The following is a 22,932-nucleotide window of genomic DNA, read 5'->3' as shown; positions in this document are numbered from 1 at the left end:
TCTCTGTGACCTAGTTTCAAATGTCACAGGCTGTCACTTCTGCCACTGTCTATTAATTAGAAGCAAGTCACGTAAATGTGGCCTATATTTGGAAGGGGACTGGGCTCCGCCTTTCAGGGGAAGGATAGGGCATTTGTCAACATACTGTGGGATCACCACACTGCCTCTTTTATGTTTGAAATACTTGATTGTAAAAAAGTATTTGTGCCTTAAAGAGTAGACGGAAACCAGCTGTATAATCACCTGGACCTAATACTTTTTCAGTGGTGGCTCATTAAGAATTCCAGAAAGTAAAGACTACATCATCACTATCCACAGAGGCAAAAACCAGTAACACTCCCACGTAATGTCCACATGGACTTTTCCCAGAGATTGTAAGGGACCAGACAGTGGTCTCTGCAGTTCCGTAAAACCAGCACATTGCAGGTATTTATAGAAAACATTGAACGAACTCAATGAATTCATCTGAGAACTGCTAACCAGCCCTCTGTACAGCAAATCTCTGGCTCATGATGGTTGTAGGAATGTCCAACAAAACTGATAGATATGAAAAAAATTAAAAGTGAAAATAAATACAATAAAAAGGAAAACCCCCATAAAATACTTTGACTTATGAAAATATAAGAAATTAACAATATGGAAAAAGACAGATTAATAAAATTTGCAATTGGACAGGAAGTGAAAGTTAAATTAATAGATTTCAAAGGTAGAATTTGAATTGATGATTGAGTCACACTTAAAAATCACCTACCATATTTAAAGAGTAGGGTAACAGATGAAGAGGTAGCAAAAGGACATAAAAGAAGAAATTAAAGAGCATAATTTAGTCATGATGGCTTATGAGGAGATCCTTGACATGTGTCAAAATTCCCTACTCAGTTGTACCAAGGCAATAGTTCTGCGTATTTCTTGTAAATCAGTCATTCAAGAGATACTCACTGAATATCTCTGGGCCAGACACAGGCGTGGACACTAAAGATACAAAGAGAGATGAGGTTGTTCTTGACCTTCTGGAGCCATCAGGTTTGCGGATCATCAAGGAAAAATTACAGCTAATTGCTTCCTTTTTTTTCTTTTTTTTTAATAATCATTCACTAGGACGTAAAAAAGTGTTTATCACTTTTTGGAAATCTGCTGGCAGATGAAGAGACTTGGGCTCATATGGCAACTACAAAATTCATTAAGTTAAGGCAAAATATTCATCCAAATATTTGAGTAATAAACAGAATACTAATATTATTGTGACATAGTGCAAAGTTAAGGAACAGTCCCATTAGACTGCCCTCATGTCTGACATCAACTGCAAAGTTGAGGGGTCTCCAAAACCAGCCTCAGATTTGGTAATTCTTTAAAAGACTCACGGAATTCACTAAAAGTTACTATATTCAAGGTTGGGGTTTATTATATCAAGAGGATATAGATTAAATATAAGCCAGGGTCGGGGCACCTGGGTGGCGCAGTTGTTCAGTGTCTGCCTTTGGCTCAGGGATGTTCCCGGGGTCCTGGGATCGAGCCCCACATCAGGCTTTTCTGCTAGGAGCCAGCTTCTCCCTTTCCCACTCCCCCTGCTTGTGTTCCCTCTCTCCCCGGCTGTCTCTCTCTGTCAAATAAATAAATAAAACCTTTAAAATAAAAATAATGATAAGCCAGGGTAAGAGGCACGTGAGCAGAGTCTCAGAGGGGTCCCAACTCAGAGCTTTTAATAGTGCTCTCCCATTGTGGGGGTGAGGAGTGTTAATGCCTTCCTGCAACATAACACTATTGTAACACCAAAACACACATTGCCAACCACCGGGCTTTACCACATAAACATGGTTGACTGTCCACGTGGCTGATCTTTTAGTCAGCAGTCCCTCTGGAGGTCGTCCAAACACCACATGGCCCATAGCCCCCAACATAAATGACATTACACTCTCCTGTGCAGCCCAAGGCCTCTTGGTAAACAAAGATACTCTTATCCTGCAGGACATTCCAAGGGCCCAGGCATCACCTCCCAGCAAAGGGCAAAGGCCACACCTCCCTCTGGATAACGTTAGTTCTTCACTACACACAGAGTCATAAGAAAAGCCATATTTTGGGGCGCCTGGGTGGCACAGCAGTTAAGCATCTGCCTTCGGTTCAGGGCGTGATCCTGGCGTTATGGGATCGAGCCCCACATCAGGCTCTTNTCTCCTGTGCAGCCCAAGGCCTCTTGGTAAACAAAGATACTCTTATCCTGCAGGACATTCCAAGGGCCCAGGCATCACCTCCCAGCAAAGGGCAAAGGCCACACCTCCCTCTGGATAACGTTAGTTCTTCACTACACACAGAGTCATAAGAAAAGCCATATTTTTACCGTTTTGAATTGGATATCTGTCATTGACCGTAACTTGAATTCTCCAACTGTTTGCTTTTTTGATGGTTCTGTCACACATTTTTGGCTATTTACATCGACTGTGGACCCACAAGTTATATGGAGATTTCTTACTGAAGGCTATTTTTTGTATTTATTCAGATGAACGACTTCAGCGGTCTCCTCCTTGACTTGTACTCCCAACTGCCTTCCAAACCCTGGCTGCAGGGAAGGAGACTGAGGAGAGCTGGAGACCACGTTGGCGGAAGTTCCGAGTTCTTGGGCTTCATTTGGGTGGCGTCGGCCCGCGGTGCTACACAGGAAAAAGGGCCCCCTTTGCTTTACTTGAACAGCAGCATTTGAGGGACTTTTCCTTTCATAACCATGACATTGGCTACCATGGACAGGGAACAGGAATTGTGGGAAAGTGAAGGACTAAAGTAAGACTTTTGTCTAAAAATTTAACCATGAAGGTTCAGCTGGATTTCAGAAGTACAAAACAATGTAAGTATCACAACCAAATTATGGCTTTTTTAAGGAAAGACAGAGGAGCATGGGGGAAGAATAAAGGTGAGAGAAACTGAGAGGGACTCAGAAAAACAATGGAAGAAACAAATGGCTAGGACAATAGGAGAGACAGAGCCTGAAGACCAAAGAGAAGCCACAGAGCACGCTAGTTGGAGGAAGCAGAAGGGAAAAGAGGGAGAGGAGGGGATAGGCCTTGTTATGTTTTTGGCACTTCAGCTGAGTTATACCACCTGTTACATACTGGAAATACTCCCCGCAATTCTTGGGTGTTCGCCTGAGTGGATGGATTACAATGTTACCACATCTGGGAGATATTCTCTGACCAGCAAAAGTAAAATGGCGCCCTTCTACCCCATTCTTAACTGATTCTGTTCATTCTTCATCATTACACTTAGCAAAACTGACATGAATTTGTGTATTGTTTGTTTCCTCTTCCCATTCCTCAAACAGTAAGCTCCACTGCTAGGGTTACTCTTTTTTGCTGCTGACTCGCTAATGCCTAAAGCTGTTCCAGGCACACAGTGGGCTCTCAATGAGGATGTGCAGCAATCATAACTAATTAAAGTACCCATATATCTACAACAACAGGAATAGAGACCAGAGCTGAGTTGTTGCACTGGTTCAATAAACTTTGTAACTCCGCCTTTGGGGCTTATTTTCCACATCTATACAACAACAATAATAAAATAATTCTAAGTAGTGTACTATCAAGGAATAAGTGAGATAAATCATGTAAAGTTCTTAAAATCCTAATGGATATTTAGTGAACACTTAATAATTGTTAGCAAGTACTATATTTTCTTTAGTCAATGAATTAAAAGGACAATCAGAGTAGCCAATTTTCTTCAGGTCAAAAACTAAAGAGAAAATAGAAGCCTTTGAACTACTCAAATCCCACCTCAAGAAGTATATTTGGGGATTTGGAACAAAGATCGTCTTGTTCAAGAACATCTCTTGACTAGCATGGTTTGACACATCTGTTCATACTAAAAATGAGTAAGGCATAGGTAATACAGTAGTAAGGATATCTCGTAGGACATTATAGAAACATATGTTGAAAGAACTCTCTTCCTTGTACATCAAATAGCAATACTGATGGCAAAATAACACCGAAGAAATAAAACTTTTTCTTTCTTCAATTATAGGAGAAAAACGAATGCAGAGCAGAAAATGAATGCAACAGTAACTGAAAATATGAATGAGCTCATAGAATTTATGAAGCATAAAAGTCTGATCTGCCTGATAATGATTGATAAGTGTGTATATCCTGCTCAAATCTAACCCGTCCTGGCTTGTACACTGATTCATCAGGAGAGCCTTGCCTCAGGAAAAGCCGAAACAAAGTGTGTTAGCGTTTTCACTGTAGTGTTCCTAATTATAAAAATAGAATTTACTTCCTTACAGGCCCAGCGACTGGGAATTCAGTATTTACCATGGAGTACCTTTGATGGAAAAGTCTAAATGAGGGCAAAACATCTGTAAATTAGATGTTATGATTAATAAAATCCGAGGCGATGGAATTCTGCATTGTTGATTCAAATCCTTCTCCTAGATCTCGCCTTTCTAGGCATGCAATCTATTGTCCACTTATACTCTGGCATCGAAGCCTGAGCGGGTAAGGCCTAAGCCCTGTTCTGGCTTTGGTAAGGATCTTGAAGGTAAAACAGCTCGGTTTAGCTCAGCTGACATTTGAGGAATCACCTCCAGCATCTGAATTAAACAATACTTCAAAGCCGTCCCAAACTTCAGCGTGCACCAAAATCACCTCAAGTGTTTTTAAAGCACGGATTGCCGGGCCCCACCTCACAGATTCTGATGCACTGGACCTCTAGCAGGATCCGATTATTTGCATTTCTCTATTATCCAGGTGCTGCTGATGCTGCTGGTCCCGGGACTCACACCAGAGAACTGTGCTTTCAACCAGAAGACGGGATTTCCTTGAAATACTAGAGCCAAACAGCAACACAATTACACTCAGGTTTGAACTGCTAAGCCCTAAAAATTGGCAGCCGGCTCACGCCACCCTCCGCGACCACGCAGGCGTGCAAACGACCCTGCGCCTCGGCAAGGCCCGCCCCCTCACCCCGGTCTCCTGGCCACGCCCTCCACGCTGACGACCTCAGTGGCCCGTCCTGCCACGCCCTCCACGCCGCCGTCTCATTGGGCCGTTTCCGCGCACACGTCCCGCCCACTGCCCCAACGAGCTTCACGTCACGTTACGTTCCGCCGGCTCACCCGTGCGATCGCGCATTTTCTTTCTCCTCCCCGTTGCGTTCGCCGGGGCGGGTTCCCGTGGCGCCCCCTGCTGGTGCGCAGGCCCCGGTGACCCGGCCTCGCGGAGCTGCGTCTGGACCTTCGCAGTGAGGCCCTGGGCGGTCCGCAGAGAAGAACGCAGAGCCGAGCGCTGTGCCGCCCGAGCTGCTGGGCGGCGGTGTCCCTGGTGTCCCTCCTGTCGGGCTGTGTGCGAGGCGGCCCTGTGCCTGCTCTGCAGCGGCCGAGGGCCCCTTAACAGTGCCTCCGCGGGACAGCCGGCTTGCACACCCTCTGCTCGCTGCCCTCAGATTTCTAGCACACTTCATGCGAATATTTGAATCATACATAGTTTCTTTTATGATATTCATTCTAATTCGTGTCTTTAGAACTGCTTCTAGTTTGCAGGCATGTGAGAAGATTTTTATTTTTACTATCTTAGAAAAATCTTTCCTAGGACTCTAGTTAGATGATGATGAAAGAGTGCAGTATATATGAAACTGGTTTCTTGATATCTGTTGTTACTTTTCTGAAGCCAGAGTTGAAATTTTGAAATTATTAAATGTGTACCTTGTAATAAATCAGATATTCTGTATGCGTTAAGTGCAGAAGTCACAAATGAAGTATGTTTATCGTGTTGTTCAGTTTTCTATGCCCACAATCATTTTCCTTGGTTGGTGTATGAAATTCTAAAAGTGGGATACTGGAACCTTGCCCTACAATTGTAAACATGAAGTTCTAATTCCAGCAGTTCCTGCCATACATAGTGGCTGTGAGGTCAGGTGCTTCAGGGCCCTGAATGTTACATCGTATCAGTGGATTTTTATTTTGTCATTATGGATTATAGTTCTTCCTCATCTCCAGAAGATCTATTTCATTAGTTTTAAAAATGGTCCTCGTTTTGAATGTCCCTTGTTTTTGCCTAGATTATTCCATTTTTACTCCTTTATAGTTTCAGTAAGTATTTTATGGTCTCTATCTAATAATTTCTATATCTGAAATTGTTTGTCTGACGGAGAGGAGGGTATCTCTTTTTTATTTGGAAGCCTAAGTCTTCATAGCGTGGTTTCTTCCTCGATTAGGTCACATTTATTACGAGTTTATATTTGGACACCCCAAATTGCTAGGAGAATGCCCGGCAGGTAATATGTGCTTCATAAATAATGAATGCATGAATAGTTAGATAGATGATTGATAGATAAATAGATAGATAGATAGATAGATAGATGATAGATAGATAGATAGATAGATAGATAGATAGATAGATAGATAATAAATAATTGGTGTGTAACCCAAACGGGTTAAAGTTGCTTCCTTCCTGAAGAGGCTTAAGTTTGCTTCCATAAGGCACTAGAGGGCGCCCCCAGCTCTTTAATTTCAGGAAGCTTTCGCTGAAAGTAGACTCCAGATCTTTGGAGAAATCCTTGTAAATTTCCACTGCCCTCTCCTCAGCACCACTTCTGAGACAAACAGGTTTCCTTCTTAGAAATCTTTGCTAGATTTTTTTTTTTCTCAAGTCTAAGCTTTCTGAAGAGCCCTGGCTCTATGCTAGGTGTCTCCAGTTCAGCTGAAAGGCCTAGAATCCTCTTTTCCCCAACAGGCTGCCGTTAATTGACAAAGTGCAGAATCTTCATGACATTTGTACCCAGGGAACCTAATCTAGTATGTTTATTAGCCAGGCTTCAGTTCCTAGGGGTTTATTGTTCTGGGAGATTCGGGGAGTTTTCCTTGGCTTCTTGTTATCTGGACCATGATGGGCTGGTGTGTGTTTGTAGTTTATCAAGTTCTTAGCTATTTCATTTCAGGGCGGCTTTCCAGAATATCTTGTTGTCCACATTGGAACCAAAAGTCCTTACAGTGTACCTCCCTATCCCCACTAATACTTTGAGACTTAAAATTTGTTTAATATTAATATTGCTATACTTGCTGTCTCTTGGTAACATTTTCCAGGTACATTTTCCCCTCATCCTTATTTTTTCTTTATTATTATTTTTTAAATCCATGCATGATCTGTTTTCATACTCAAGAGGAACTATCTAATACATTCTGTATTATACACACTTTTTTGATTTGTAGTAAAATAATAAGCATCGTAAAAAGATAAAATATTGTACATATTCCAGAACTCTAATGTGGTGGGGAAGAATTCCTCTGCACCTCAAGGTCTGTTTAGCTGGACTAAGAATCAAATTGATATGGGACAGATTAACAGTTGAAAATTAAATTTAATACTGTACATACAGGGAATCCACATAAACATGGACATTTCAAAGACAGGCAAAATAAGGTACATATGTTATTCTGAACTAAGGAGGTAGGGAGAAATGTCTTGGACTTCAGAGAGAGGGAAGGTAATTCACAGGGGATAAGGAGAGCAGATGTTTGGTAATTAGATGTTTGCCCTACCATATAAATGGCCCACTCAGATAAAATTTATCTCTGTTAATAACCCTTATTCTAGGAAAGACCACCAATTTAGATTCTTCTGTTTGGTTAAGGGAGGGACAAAAGTTTTCTTGAGATTGCTGGGTAGTAAATGACTTTAGCTCAAAATAATATACGTGCCAAAGTGGCATATTGGGAGACATGGGGCGGGGGGCTGTCCTGAGCCCCTTCAGTTTCCCCACCTGAAACTTCCTTGGGAGTTTCACATGTTAAAAGTTGAATGGGTAGGTTGTTTCATCTCATTGATCTAGTCTCTTAGTCCTGACAATAGTTCGGTTTAGTCAAACTCATTTCAGGAGGCACTGATCCAGGTGTATTCTCCAAGTTAGGCCTATGGTTCAAGTAATCGGGTATTAAATAAGAGACGTTTCTATGGAAACAAAAGAAAAGCAATGGTTAATGATTGGAACAAATGGTAACCCAGTTTTTGAGTCTCAAGATAGCCAGTTGAGAAGACTTCTAGAAAGAGGGCAGGTACCGGCAATCTGACAGATCTTCCTAGATTATAGTTCAGATGTCTCTGGTGATCTTTTGAGTGGCCCATAGGGCAACAGGATAAAGATTGTCTATGCATGAACTTTTATGGCACTTTCTTTACATCAAATCATTTCTTGATGAACTTTGCCAGGGCTGCAGGAGAAATGGAAGCTTTAGTTCTTAAAGGATTCGAAGTCAGAAAGATGGAAGAAAAATCAAAATGTTAGTTTGGAGACTTGTAGCCAGATGTTGGAGGACACTAGAAGAAATCCCGATCTACTTCAGTTTACAAAGAATAGTATGAAAATCTGGTATCTGCAAAGACGTGTTATTGAAACATATTTTCTCTCTATACTCATTCTCATTCTTACCAAGGATAGCTATATTAACAGTATTTTGTTTGCAAAATAAGTTTTTTAGTTTCAAAAAATCTTGGCCTGATTATTTATATAAGTGCACCAGGAACGTGGTTGAGCTATAGACTTTTTAAAACCTGTGTTGCTGGAACTTTTCCAAGGAATCTCTAGATCGAACTTTGAATAGCCTCTCAAGGCCAGAAGCCAAGCCAAATCCTTGCCATCAGACTTGACCTGCAGTACCTACACATTTGGGGGAGTTCCTCTCTTCTTGAGGTTCCCAAAATATCCTGAGGTTCCTGTACCTGCCAGGAAGTAACCTCTACTCACCTAGTAAGGTTGTTTGGAATTCTGAAAGCAAGGTATCAGAGTGATACAAGGGGTTTTCTTGGCTCCAGAACCTCAACCTTAGTTCCTTAAAGCTGTCTGGTCATATCTGAGTCTATGCATGTCTCTCAAATGTGACATTCCAGTCAAAGCCTTGGTAATATAACTATTGTTACCAATTATGTCCTGTCATAAGGAGAATGGATGTTTATTGAACTTATGCAAATAAATAAATTGCCATAAAAATATAAGAATTCTCACAGATTTTCTAGAGAATTCAGATAGGAAGAAAAGATACATTTTTTAGTTTGTTCACAAAGGCATATTTTGTCAAACTGCTGTAAGTCAGTTAGCTTGAGAGTAAAGGTTTTCTTCAATCTGGAAAAAAAGTGAAACAGTTTTTAAAAGTCAGTAATGTTTGAAATAAAGCTCATAAAAAGTGTAATTATCTTCCTCAATTATTCAATCCCATGTTATTAATTCTTGTTCTGTTTGAATACAACTTTTCCACCAGTTCTGGATATTCTTTCATGGTTCAGTTTTTTTGGGTGTTTTGTTTTGTTTTGTTTTTTAGAGAGAGCGTGAAGGGGGCAGGCAGAGGGAGAGAGAGAATCTTGAGCAGGATCCACGCCCAGGGCAGAGCCCAAAGTAGGGCTCCTTCTCATGACCCCAAGATCATGAGCCGAAATCAAGAGTCAGACGCTTAACCAACTGAGCCACCCAGGCGCCCCAACGTAGTTCAGTTTAATGATCTTAAGGTTACCAGAAACTTGTACTCAGAGCTTTTTCCATGACTGTCACTAAAGATGAAGCACATTTGCAGGAAACTTTTATAGAGACAGCTAAGTAAAACTATCACTGTCTGTAAATGATAAAAGACTTAAAAATGGCATGGCGAAGGATCTGATTAGAGTTCATTACAATGCAAATGACAAGGAAATTTGGTTATTTTTGTGACATACAATGCTTCAAGATAATAACATATCAAGACATCAGATTTCTAGGAGATTCACATAATTTTAGGTAACAGATCTATATAAATATAACCTAATAGGGTTTAATATCACTTCATTGACAATGCTTTGCATGTAATTTCACATACCAAATAAGCCTAATTAGTTTTATTTCTCAAAAAAAAAAAATTTTTTTTTTGGAAATGTTCCTGGGGCCTGAAATTTCCTGGTGGGAAATTTCATTTAGATTGTGGTCAAAAGACTTCACTTTAGAATTCGATTGTGAGATATATGTACAAAAAACCCCACAAGGTTTAAACATTTGATTAGATAGGATCACAATCATGAAACAGTATTTAATTATCCATCCAATCAAACCAACAAGAAAAGATATCAGAGGCAAATACAGAAGGTTACATAATTGTGAGTAAAATTTAGGTCTTTCAATATTAAGACTCTGTTCTTTGAAGTTATCAAAGACCTGATAAACATAGAAATTATTCTGGCAAACTTAAAATCATTGTTTTTTAAGGAGGATAACTTAAAAGGTAAAGAAAAACTTTTGTTTACAATTTCTCACTAGGGGCAGAGCAATAGCTTAAGAAAACTTCATACTTTTTTTTTAAGAGTTTATTTATTTATTTGACAGAGAGAGACAGCCAGCGAGAGGGGGAACACAAGCAGGGGGAGTGGGAGAGGAAGAAGCAGGCTCCCAGCGGAGCTGACGATCCCAGAACCCTGGGATCACACCCTGAGCCGAAGGCAGACGCTTAACAACTGAGCCACCCAGGCGCCCCAAAAACTTTGTACTTTCAACAAAGAGAAAACAAAAACTTTGCACCAGTGTATTTTTGGTATTAAAAATTATTTCCTTGGGCGCCTGGGTGGCACAGCGGTTAAGCGTCTGCCTTCGGCTCAGGGCGTGATCCCGTCGTTATGGGATCGAGCCCCACATCAGGCTCCTCTGCTATGAGCCTGCTTCTTCCTCTCCCACTCCCGCTGCTTGTGTTCCCTCTCTCACTGGCTGTCTATCTCTGTCAAATAAATAAATAAAATCTTTTTTAAAAAATTATTTCCTTATTTAAATTTGTACTAATCTTAGAAAGTACTGACCACACAAAGTTTCTTTCCAAAGAGTCTTTGTCCAGAAACCTGCAACATTCTTTAACACTCAGATTTTGACCTAAATTTTCTCTCTATAAATAACCAGTCTTGCTTTAACACTTTCTTTTCCCTCAACAAATATGTAGTTTTATTACTTACATTTCTTCTTACCAAAAACACATTTCTTACTTTCCTCACATAAAGTTGTTTTTTCCAGTAGTCTTAATTACATTTCTTAAAATTCTTAAATGCTTAGAAACCCTAATTTCTAGGGAAAACGAGGTAATAAGCAATTGTGAACTCTTATACCAGAACTTTTCAGATTGGCAAATTTATGAATATGTTTCATTATTTTTAGAAACATGTATTTTTTCATAATATAATCTTTCAATAAAGAATAAAATATGTTTATTAACAGACTCAAATTTATCTTTAGTTTCTCTATAATAAGACAAAAGCAGATAAACATGTTCAGTACTTAATGTTTCATTATTTTATCTTATTCGGAAGAGATCTAGATTATCAACAAGCTTAACTTTACTCATCATTTAACTTAGCAAAACTATAACATTTTAGCTTTCCAAAGACTTTGGAAGCTATTTACAAGTTTACCTACCAAGCTTTTTATTTTATTTACGTCTATTTAATTTACTTCCTTTAACAATTACGTACAGACTACCCACAAAAACTTCATTTTGCATTAGACAGAATCAACCATTATTGTAAGACTTTTTCTTGCTGACAAATTTTACAACAGAAAAACCCTGAACTTATTTGACTTTTAGTAAACACAAGCAGAATAAAAATTTTAGGTTTAATGGTGATAACTCTAAAAACTTATCCATTTTAATTAAGCCAACAAACTTAATTTAGCTTTAATACCAAATATTTCCCAGATTACATTAATTTGAAAAGATTTGGATTCTTTTCTAACTTTCTGGATGTTAGAATGCCCAGTCGTTACAAGCATGTGCCTTCAAACTAAATCGAGCTCTTGTACGTACTAATTACAGCAATACCATCCAGAGGTAGAGAAAATATCTCACGTGGAAACACACACACCACAAAACACAGACAAGATATAAACAAAATTTTGGTATTTGTGGAGAGGCCATTAAAGGCTCAATTTTTATTTTATTTTTTTTAAGACTTACGTATTTTTTTTAGAGAGAAAACAAGTGTGGGGAGGGGCAGAGAAGGAGGGAGAGGGAGGGAGAGAATCTCATACAGACTCCACACTGAGCTCAGAGCCCAATGCTGGACTCAAACTCATGACCTTGAGATCATGACCTGAGCTAAAATCAAGTTAGACAGTTAACCAACTGAGCCACCCGGGTGCCCCTAGGTCCAATTTTTAAATAGTTTTATCTATATCTATCTATCTATCTATCTATCTATCTATCTACCTACCATCTATCACCTATCTATCTATCTAATCTATCTATCTATCATCTATCTATTTTTTTGAAAAAAATTCCCTAAAGTTTGCATGTCAAAAAGACTGGCTCCTGGGTTGTAGAGAAGATGGAGGTTGAAAATTTTATATCAAACGCAGAGAAAGAGTATGTAAGTTTTCTTGAAGATGCATATTTGGAGCATTTCTGCCTGTTATTATAGGCGCTATAGCCTGGGCATAAAAGCCCTTTCAGAAATTGGTATTTTAAAAAGACCTTTTTCGGGGCGCCTGGGTGGCCCAGTCGTTAAGTGTCTGCCTTCGGCTCAGGGCATGACCCCTGCGTTCCGGGATCGAGCCCCACATCAGGGTCCTCCACTAGGAGCCTGCTTCTTCCTCCCCCACTCCCCCTGCTTGTGTTCCCTCTCTCGCTGGCTGTCTCTCTCTCTAATAAATAAATAAGTAAATAAATCTTTTTTTAAAAAAAAAGACCTTTTTCCCCCAACCCTCACCCACTCCCCCACCCCCCTACCTGAACCCCCTTTCCTTTTCTTTTTTAAATTCAGTCTCTGGAGATTGTGGGGTGTGTTTACATTTCAAAGACATGATAAGATTTATAATTTCAAGGGACAGAGAAAGAATGCAAAGAAATTTTTTTCTAAAGTTACAGGGTGATTGCTTTTAGAAATTAAGCCCCCCCTTTTAAAGTCCAGAACAATTGTGTTCCAATATCCTGATTATTAAAATAATATCCACAAACATTTTGAAAGGAATGTGCAAGGTTTGGAGATTGGTAAAGATAGGTGGACTTTAACTCTAGAGAGTTGTAGAGATTTTTGTAAAGATTTGTAAAATAAGGACAGAAGAACTGGATTATAGTCTGAATATGAAGGGATTGACCCATCTTTTTAACTGAATTTGCTACTTTATATCACAGAAAATTTTAACTAGAATGGAAACCAAAAGATTTAGACCTTTGTAAAGTCTATCTAAAGCATTTTAATAAAAGCCTTGTTTTTCTGGGGGCGCCTGGGTGGCACAGCGGTTAGGCGTCTGTCTTCGGCTCAGGGCGTGATCCCGGAGTTATGGGATTGAGCCCCACGTCAGGCTCCTCTGCTATGAGCCTGCTTCTTCCTCTCCCATTCCCCCTGCTTGTGTTCCCTCTCTCGCTGGCTGTCTCTATCTCTGTCAAATAAATAAATAAAATCTTTAAAAAAAAAAAAAGCCTTGTTTTTCTGGGTATGCAATTTAAACTTGGCTTCTATTAGCCCCTGAATATTGGTCTTTTGCAAGTCGTTTATAAAAGGATGGCTTAGGAGATATTTTGGTTATATATTTCCTCAGAAAGCAAAGTTGTGAATATAGTCATATAATCTTTGTAATTACTCTCTAAATTTGGTAGGATCTTTTGAAAGTAGAAGTAAAAGGGTCTTATAATTTAAAAGCTCCGCTGTTGTCCATGGTTTTGTTGGTGTTGGGGCGGGGGCGGGGGAGGGCAGGGCATCTGGGACACTCTTGCAAAGGGCATTGTATAGGAATGCTTGACGCTTGGCCAAGCCTGATTACAGAGCCAAGGCAGGGAGGAACAAAGCGACACTATTGCTAGTCTCCCGCTGCTTTTGTTAAACTCATTTTCTGGCTTTCAGCATATACCTGAGCAACCTGTATACTTTGAACCTAGAGATTAAGTCAGAGTGATCTCTGTAGGAAATCTCGTAGGAAATCTCGTAGGAAAGAGGAATTAAAACAAGCAGATGCAGCCAAATTTTAAGAAGGAGAATTTACATTGGCTGTGACCATTTCTTTCTGCGTCTGATTTCTGTTCTTTTATCTTGTCGATGGAGTCCCTAAGGTGAGCCATTATTAAGACAGCTGAGGTATTTTAAATACAGCGAATTTAAAGGATCCATTGTAAATGTAAATAAAGGATCCGTTGTATGGCCATTGGTGAGTAAGATCTACTAATAGTGACTTAAACCAATAAGCCTTTTAATACCTTCACCAAAGACACAATAGGTGTCCAGAGAGGACACAGATGATGCAGGCCCCCCCCACCCAAAAGTTTACTTATGAAATTGGTCTAAGAAAGCAAAAGCTTTCATTGCACAGATGGTAAGGATGGTATAGTGAATGTCTCTGGTGTACCACGAAAACGTGACACATCTCCAGTCACCCACCCACTAATCTAGGATATCAGGTGAGTTCTTCTGGAATGGAACATTCTAGCACTAACAAGCAAGGAATGTTGAGACAACAGATTCCTATGGGGGGGAACCTCTCATGACAACCACCCCTGAGAGGTGACACAGGTAGACAGAGAGGAAATCTGATCCCCAGTCTCTTAGACTGGCCATCAAGGTGCACCCTGGTAAGTGCACCCTCCAGACGTTGGAGACCAAAGTAAATTTTCCTGTTGGCCAAAAGCCAAGCTCTTAGGATGTAGAACGAGACAGGGGAAAATATTAACAGATCTAAGCCTTGGGTCTCCTGGAGCCACACTAATACCTAGAAGGTATTGTTGTGGGGTTGGGACTGTGTGTAGTTTTACAGGATACTTACAGAAGATTACTTGAGGTTGGGGGTGACCAAGTGTCAATATAAATAACCTTTTCCATGACCAACTTATCCTACCATGGGAGACTTCATGAGCTAGCCAGCACTCTAACAGCTTTCAAGGGCTCAAACCACGCCCACAAATTGTGGGGCATTGGCTTGCAAGAAGTCCCTTAACAACAGGCCGCAAAAAATATAAAAGACACAGACAAAGGGAAACAGAGACCATCTCTGGGAGGAAAAGGATCAGTGAGTTACTAGAGTACTCTGTAAAATGAAGCAGAGTCACATAGCCCAAGGAACCAGTTCCACAAATATTTTCTCCTGCTAATCCAAATTTAGAAAGAGGGAAAAGAACTCTTACCCACCCTTGCTCCATCAGACTGCACAGACAGAGACTGAAAGAGGCTGAAATGGTAAATCTTGCCTGCTGCCAGCTATGTGGCAGGTGTCCTAAGGATCTCTATGCTGCTGCAGTGTTGGGGCAAGCTGTACCAAATGAGTTAAATTATCCTGCCAACCATGCCAGCTATGGGGGAGCAAGCATTCCTGGCCCCTCGGAGCTCCTTGAAGCTAGAATCAAATTGACATGAAAAAATTAAAGAGAGAAAACCAACTTTACACTGTACATGTAGGAAATCCGCAAACACATGGAACTTCCCAAGACAAGCAAAATGAGGGATATATACTTATGTCATTCTGAACTAGGGGAAAGGAGGTAGGAGTTTGGGATTTCAAGGAAAGGAACGCACAGGCTTTGGTAATTAGTTCTTTGCTCTGCCATAGAGATGGGTCACTCAGATAAAACTTATCTCCAAATAACCCTTATCTGGGAAAGACCCCCCCCCCATATAGGTTCTGGTCTACGGATAAGTAAGGGAAAAAAATGTCTCAAGTATGCAGGGTCTCACGGGCCTTCAGGTCAAAATAACCCACATGACAAAGAGGCATATTGGAGGGCAGAGTCCGGTCTTGAACCAGCAATATGAAATAATCTGAACATGTTAGACACTACGTTACCTTCCTGGCATTCCAAAACACAAGAGAGAGGAATTTCTAATATTCTAAATTAATCCACCAATTAATCTGCATTGCAATACTAATCAGAATTTCGTATAATAAAAACCTTACTAGAATAAATAAGCCAGGCTAAACTGGTGAAAACGACTCTCAGGATATAACCAATGGGAGAGTAGAACTCGAGCCAATCATAAGCCTGCAGGCCTCACCACTAGTCGACGAATCAACGGTCGCAAAACGCATCCCTCATTTGCATAACGTTGGCTACAAATAGGCAGGATCCTGACGCGGACTCCATTTTCTGTTCTGTCAGAAGAAAGCGAAATCAGGATGCCTGAACCAGCCAAGTCCGCGCCCGCCCCGAAGAAGGGCTCCAAGAAGGCGGTGACCAAGGCGCAGAAGAAGGACGGCAAGAAGCGCAAGCGCAGCCGCAAGGAGAGCTACTCGGTGTACGTGTACAAGGTGCTGAAGCAGGTGCACCCCGACACCGGCATCTCGTCCAAGGCCATGGGCATCATGAACTCGTTCGTCAACGACATCTTCGAGCGCATCGCGGGCGAGGCGTCGCGCCTGGCGCATTACAACAAGCGCTCGACCATCACGTCCAGGGAGATCCAGACGGCCGTGCGCCTGCTGCTGCCCGGGGAGCTGGCCAAGCACGCCGTGTCCGAGGGCACCAAGGCCGTCACCAAGTACACCAGCTCCAAGTGAGTGCGCTCCGAGGCCCAATCAACCCCAAAGGCTCTTTTCAGAGCCACATATTTTCACCAGCAGAGCTGCGCACTGGCACGCACTGTGGTCTTCGTTTGCGTTGGCTGGGGTCAATGGGAACAGCTTGACACGATCGCCTGTCACCCGTTGTCGGGGGATGGGCTCCCTGCCTGCGGCTGTGAAAGCTGCCGCTTGTATGTGCAGAGGGCCCCGGCTGCGTAAACGAACGCGCACCGAAACGGCTAGCTTTCACTCCCCAGCCCCTGGAGCTGCTGATCGGCTTCTTAACAAGTACCCGGGTGCGGTGGCTGCTGGCGCCGCGCGTTTCGAAGCTCCTAAAACGGCCAGGGGGCCTCCGGCCTCCGGTTTTTTCAAGTGTCACCCTGCAGGGTGTTCGCAGCCTCAGTGACGTTTGAAAAGCCCGCCGTCGGAAGGCGGGAGTTCCTCTTCCGGTGCCGCCAGGCTCCAGCCCCGGGTTCTTTATACAGCTTGAATTCCTTGCTTCCCCCTTCCCCGCCTGCTGCCTGGGGCTTTTCGAGTCCTGGCTGAGCGTGTTACAGGTCTTTAAAGTGGGTGGTGGGCGGCTGCAGCTCTCCAGGAAGGACACTAAGGTGCTTACCAGTTTTTTGTCGTGTTTCCGCCACTTTCCTCCTTAAGCTGCCCTGAAAAGGCGATCGTCATTACATTTGATTTTTAGGGTGTCGTGGAGAAGAATGCGTTCGTCTCCCATTCTCCTCCCCCACTCCCAGATGACCCGCCACAGTCTCCTCCCTAGTGCAGCCCCAGAATAAGGGCTGGCTGGCTCAGCGGCCCCCAGTCCGTCCTTTCCGGTCACTTGCGAGTTCCCTTCCAAGCCGTCCACATGTCTTGCCTCCAGCTCTGCTTCCCCAGCTCCACTAAGCAGCTGTGTGTGGGGAGGTCCAGGAGAAAAGGACAAGGACCCAGCATGGTCAGTGGGTGGAGAGCTGAAAGTGTGGACTCGGGCCATGGCGTTTTAACATTCGGATGCTGGACACCAAAGTCTGGAAGGCTTGGTTTGTGATCTGGTAATCCCAAATGGCCTAAGCCCTGAAAATTAAAAGCAGGATTTGTCTCCTTCCCTCATTTCTCCAGGCATTGTGACATTACGGGCTTCCTTCTGGAATTTCGGTGAGGAAGATTGATTGCCAGCACCTCACCTGTAAACAGAAATACCAAATGCACCCAGGAATAGCTAACCTGTCCTCCAGACACTCCCAGCCAGGCTTCCCAGCCAGTCTGTCTGGTCTCCCTTTATTCTCTCAAAAAGGCAAAATAAGCACAAAGAAACAACAAGAATTTGCTCTTAGGCTGCCAAATTTCAACTGCACTTCAGCTTTTTCTGATCATCTTGATTTCAGTTTGAGATGATCCGAAAACTCTTCTGTCCATAGTGAATGTACTTTTCGTTCCAGAGGGAGAGTAGTTGTGTGAGAAAGCATACCTGATTCTGTGCGGTTCCTCGCAGTGCCTTTCAGTGATCCCCCTTCTGCACGGAATCAGAACTCAAGCCCTTTAGCCTACCCCTCACCTAAAACCCAAACCAAACCTCAGAGGATTGTTTTTCTCTTCTTTTTTGTCTCCCCAATGTTTTTTTTTTTCATGTTTTACTTTTTCACACTTTTTAGAATTCCCGAGACCTCTCCAGCCTCCAGGCCTTTGCAAATATTCTCTTCCTGAAATGCCCCTGATTCCACCTTTGTCCCCAGCACACACACACAGGGGCACAGGCACACAGGTTTTNGGGTTTTTTTTTTTTTCCATTTTTTGCTTTTTCACACTTTCTGGAATTCCCTGAGACCTCTCCAGCCTCCAGGCCTTTGCAAATATTCTCTTCCTGAAATGCCCCTGATTCCACCTTTGTCCCCAGCACACACACACAGGGGCACAGGCACACAGGTTTTTCAACCAACAACTCACTTTTCAGCTCAATCAAAATATTATTGGGGCGGCTGATCTGCATTGTTAGACTCTCACAGCCACAAAGAACTGGCTGTATTCCCAGCCCCAAACCAATCATCACTACGTGTCTGGGACCCTCAGCACTAGTGTGGTTGAATCAGGACCTAATCCCTGATACTACAGAGACACTCTGTCTTCCTTGGAGCACAAGGCGGTGAGGAGGGGGAGACCAGAACAAAACTGAGGCTGTGTTAGGAAGGAGGGGAAATGGCACTGTCTGATACAAAGGCCTTCTAGGCAGAAAGAAGGAAAAACCATTTGGTTCATTCACACTCAAGTGCCAGCACGGAATTATGTCCCGAGTATACAGAGCAGTGCTTCTAACCTTGAGGGCGCATCGAAATCACCTGAAAGCTTCTTAGAGGACAGATTGCTGGCCCCACTCCCAGAGTTTCTCTATCATTAACTCTGGGGGAAATCTGGGAACTTGGCTTTCTTTTTTTATTTGTTTGTTTATTTTCATGTCAGACTGTGTGGGCCAAAGAAGGCACCCAGATTTTTATTGTGCCCTGAGAAACTCTTAGAATTTGAAAGCACCCTAGCTGCTGTGTGCAAAATGGTATTTATGGGATTAAAGGTAAAAACAAGCAGAAGAAAGAATGGAAACATTAGTGCAATAACCCCGGTGAAATTGCTACAGGTGCTATGGGAGGAGAAAGGGCAAAGACTATTGATGAACCGGGTTTTATGGGTGAAGAAACATGTAGCTGACATTTATTGGGCACTTTACGTGTTTAAGAGACTGCCAAACTCTTTCCAAATGTTAGCTCACTTCGTCCTCTGAACATCCACAGTATCTAGACACAGCTATTCTCTCCTTCTGGTTGACTAGGGATGAGCAAGGTGTGGGGCAGGGGTTAGAGCCGACAGTGTGTCTCCAGATTGTATGCTTACCCACACCTTACAGAGCTGCTGAAATTCTTGGGTGAATGATCCAGAATTCTAGGACAGGATGAGGTTTCAGAGACTGGGACATGACAATATTTAAATCCCCTGAAGCATTCCACTGGAGGGTCAAGTGCATTGTTGCACCTGGAGTCTGGAAATCAGAACAACTTGGGGACTGAACACAGACATTGTGGAGAGTTTGGAAATAGAAATTTTACGGTTGTTGGCACACATTGAAAGTGGCATTTACCCATGGAGAGAATAAGGAAGCACTCCAAACTTTAGAGAGAGGAAGGAGACAGCCGAATGGTGAGGAAGAAAACCAGGGGAGGAAAGTCACCGAGGTCGAGAAATAATGTTTCAGGAAGGAGGAGGCAGCCAGCCTAATGTGTTGGCTGCTGAGAGCACAGAGGACGACCTTTGCAGATGGTAAATGGATCTCACTGGAAACTCTGATTATAGGCAATAAAGAGTAACCCAGATTTTTGGGACAGCTTCAGAAGTATTCCTCTTACCTGAGCTGGAAATGTCCCCACTATATTCTGCTCTTTCTTGGGTCATCATGTGTGACTGATGCCAGGAGCTCCCCAGCTGCATCCCTTAGATTTACTTTCCTAGAAACTAGGAAAAGCAACAGAACAGAAAGTCCTGCCTGCTCAGCAATTTCATCAGGTTGGTAGGAGAATGTTTCTTTCAAGAGAATTTTTTACTTTGTTTAAATAATCTGGAATTGAGTTTTTATGATTGCATCCACAAAAGTTCATTAATTCACTTGCAACTTCTCAGGGATACATGTAAACTCATACTACAGTCACATTATTTATCCTCCATTGTCTCACTGTTACAAAAATATTAACTTATCCTCACATTACCTATGAGGGAAAAGTGGTCAGTGATTTGCCACAGAGGACAACGATAGAAAATGACAGTTCAGTACATTAAGAGTACCTCTTCGTGGTTTAAAAGTCCCCGTCTTTTTGTCTGGGCCTCTCTAACTTCATGAGAAATAACAATAATAGTAACAGCAATAATAATAAAAGAGAAAACAGAGAGAGTTTACCATGTGCCATGCATGGGACAAAATACTTTGATTTTATTCACCTTAAACCCGTAAGTTATCCCATTTTACAGATGGGAAAACAGACACAAAGAGGTTAAGTGACCTGACCAATGACAACACAAAGACTAAGCATCCCTCTGTACAAGGTTTCCAATCTCTTTTTTTAATCTCTGAGGGGAGACTGGGAACTTGTGAACTCAATCTATGATTCACTCAATGACATAGGCTACTAGTTCCTTAGAATTTACTGAGACTGGTGATGGAAGACAGGTTCAATGAGCCTAAAGGAAAATTCACGGACTTCTACCTGAATCAGGCTGAAAGAAAACTACTCACTGTTTTTATTTGCTCCCAAATCATGTGAGATTAAGTCAGTTTGGACTTTCAAGGTTTAATAAAGGACAGCTGTTTGTGTCACACAGGACGGATCCACTGTGATTAATCCAGCTCTGAGGGGACAACTTTGCTCCTCCTGACCAAGGGGGACACTGTCCTTCAATCATCATTCTGCTGTCCCCTAGACCTGCTGTCCCTGCTAGATCAAACAAGATCACCCTCTCATCTGGTGGGAAGAGGGAAGAATGTTTTAAAGCCCAAGCCTGGGAGTGACTTCTGCTGACTTCCGGTTGATCTTAACTACATTCTTCCCTCTGCTGCCAAAGCCAGGACATGAAAGCCAGCTGCATAGCTCTGCCTTTATTATGTTCAAGTGAACAAATCTTTATGAAAAAAGGCCAGTCTACACCGCAATGAACCCCTACGACATTTCACAAAATCAAACACGTTAGAATGACACCGAAGGATATGGTCCTAACCCGGCGTCTCCGCAATGTTTACAAGAATGAGCTGTACCCACTGGGGTTCTGATACTTTATGATAGACTTTTTTTTTTAAAGATTTGACAGAGATAGAGGCAGCCAGCGAGAGAGGGAACACAAGCAGGGGGAGCGGGAGAGGAAGAAGCAGGCTCCCAGCGGAGGAGCCTGATGTGGGGCTCGATCCCATAACACCGGGATCACGCCCTGAGCCGAAGGCAGACGCTCAACCGCTGCGCCACCCAGGCGCCCTCTGCTACTTTAACTTCTCTCACTGCTGACACGTAGAGGAGCGATTTGAATTCTAAGGTCCTGGGTTTGAAAGGTCGGTTAGGATGTGCTACAGGCTGACAAGAGAACCCACTCTTTCACTGAGAGTAACCTATGACTAAGATTGAGACAATAAGCCGACACTTGTTTAAATATGACCTTTATACTGACATTTGTCCCAAACACATTAAGTCCTTTCTGCATCTTTTAATAAAAGCTCCGGATCGAAAGCGGTTGAGGACATCAAACATCAAACTGATCCGCATAAAGCATTACATTTGAGGATCTGGGGCAGTTAACTGTGACAAGAACAAGTCTACAAAAGACAATGTCACCTGTAAATAAGAAACAGGGTAACAACGCCAAAACCTAAATAAGATGAAAATTAGGGACACTAAAAAGTGAACAACTCTTTCTAGTGACTAGATGGGTGGCCCTGAAAAGGGCCTTTGATTGAAAAACGCAGCGTTCCGCTGGGGGTGGGCATGCTCAGCCCCCGAAGCCGTAGAGAGTGCGGCCCTGGCGCTTGAGCGCGTAGACCACGTCCATGGCCGTGACCGTCTTGCGCTTGGCGTGCTCCGTGTAGGTGACGGCGTCCCGGATCACGTTCTCCAGGAACACCTTGAGCACCCCGCGGGTCTCCTCGTAGATGAGGCCGGAGATGCGCTTGACGCCGCCGCGCCGGGCCAGCCGCCGGATGGCGGGCTTGGTGATGCCCTGGATGTTGTCGCGCAGCACCTTGCGGTGGCGCTTGGCGCCTCCCTTGCCCAGGCCCTTCCCGCCCTTGCCGCGACCAGACATGGTAAAGAACAATCTTCCAAGCCTAGCAAGCGCTACAGGCCACCGCGCCACTCAGTCTTTTTATAGTAAAGTGACGGACCTGGTTGAAAACCGCAAGCTCAGGGGCGGGAACCACACGCAGTTCCCGCCCATCGCCTCGTTCTCCTTTGCTCCGCGCTGCGCTGACCCGGCAGGCGGGGCGTCTGAAGCCAGAGTCTGGCCGGGGTGGGGGCGGGGGTGGGGGTGTAAGTCAACAAATCCTCCCCTATATAGTTATCCGTGTATGCGTGTGCCCGCAACACTTGCAGCCGCTGTACCGGCACCAACGCACACGCTTCCCACAGAGACGCCGCATACTTGCCCTTCACGTTTCCCAGACTAACCCAGAAGTATTTAGTTGCTGCTCGCTGTTGCCCCTAGAAGTTTGAAGCTCCTCAGAGCCGGATTGCTAAATTTCTGTTTGTCTTATCCATAGACAGATGCCTGGTTCACTAAGGCAGGCTCGCCGGGATGCAGCTGGAGAGCCCGACGCGGGGAACTAAGCAGAACGGTACACCTTTCAAAGTCAAATCAGGGGCAACATCACCGAAGTTTGTGCTGAAGGTTTGCAAATGTGTGCATCCCAACGTGATGAGGGCCTTGTTCTGCTGAGGCCCGAGTTTGTGGTTTGAGTGTGTACTTAGTTACGCA

General features: G+C 43.1%; 3 protein-coding genes across 6 annotated transcripts in view; 2 read left to right on the top strand and 1 right to left on the bottom strand.

The window, feature by feature from the left end:
* The window catches only part of LOC100467119 (histone H2B type 1-C/E/F/G/I), a 20,939-nt gene extending 15,506 nt beyond the window's left edge, over window positions 1-5,433 (top strand). For 2 of the 4 annotated variants that reach the window (XR_004625239.1, XR_004625240.1), the window contains 2 exons: window positions 2,495-2,836; window positions 4,728-5,433. The gene's annotated coding sequence lies outside the window, so the exon portion shown is untranslated. Of the gene's footprint in view, window positions 1-2,494; window positions 3,216-4,727 lie in introns of those variants that run through there. The other 2 variants (XM_034660117.1, XM_034660118.1) reach the window with 2 other exon arrangements.
* A 10,608-nt stretch (window positions 5,434-16,041) lies between these two features.
* Window positions 16,042-16,493, top strand: LOC100467878 (histone H2B type 1-C/E/F/G/I). The gene has a single exon (XM_002928552.3). The coding sequence runs from the start codon at window positions 16,069-16,071 to the stop codon at window positions 16,447-16,449; it is 381 nt and encodes a 126-aa protein (XP_002928598.2). The 5' UTR covers window positions 16,042-16,068; the 3' UTR covers window positions 16,450-16,493.
* Window positions 16,494-21,897: 5,404 nt separating this feature from the next.
* On the bottom strand, window positions 21,898-22,295 carry LOC100482539 (histone H4). The gene has a single exon (XM_002928528.4). It carries the CDS (start codon window positions 22,261-22,263, stop codon window positions 21,952-21,954), a length of 312 nt encoding a protein of 103 aa, XP_002928574.1. The 5' UTR covers window positions 22,264-22,295; the 3' UTR covers window positions 21,898-21,951.
* Window positions 22,296-22,932: the final 637 nt, after the last annotated feature.

This window comes from Ailuropoda melanoleuca, chromosome 5, assembly GCF_002007445.2.
Source record: "Ailuropoda melanoleuca isolate Jingjing chromosome 5, ASM200744v2, whole genome shotgun sequence".
Taxonomy (NCBI): Eukaryota; Metazoa; Chordata; class Mammalia; order Carnivora; family Ursidae; genus Ailuropoda; species Ailuropoda melanoleuca.
This window is presented reverse-complemented; position numbering and strand designations above follow the sequence as displayed.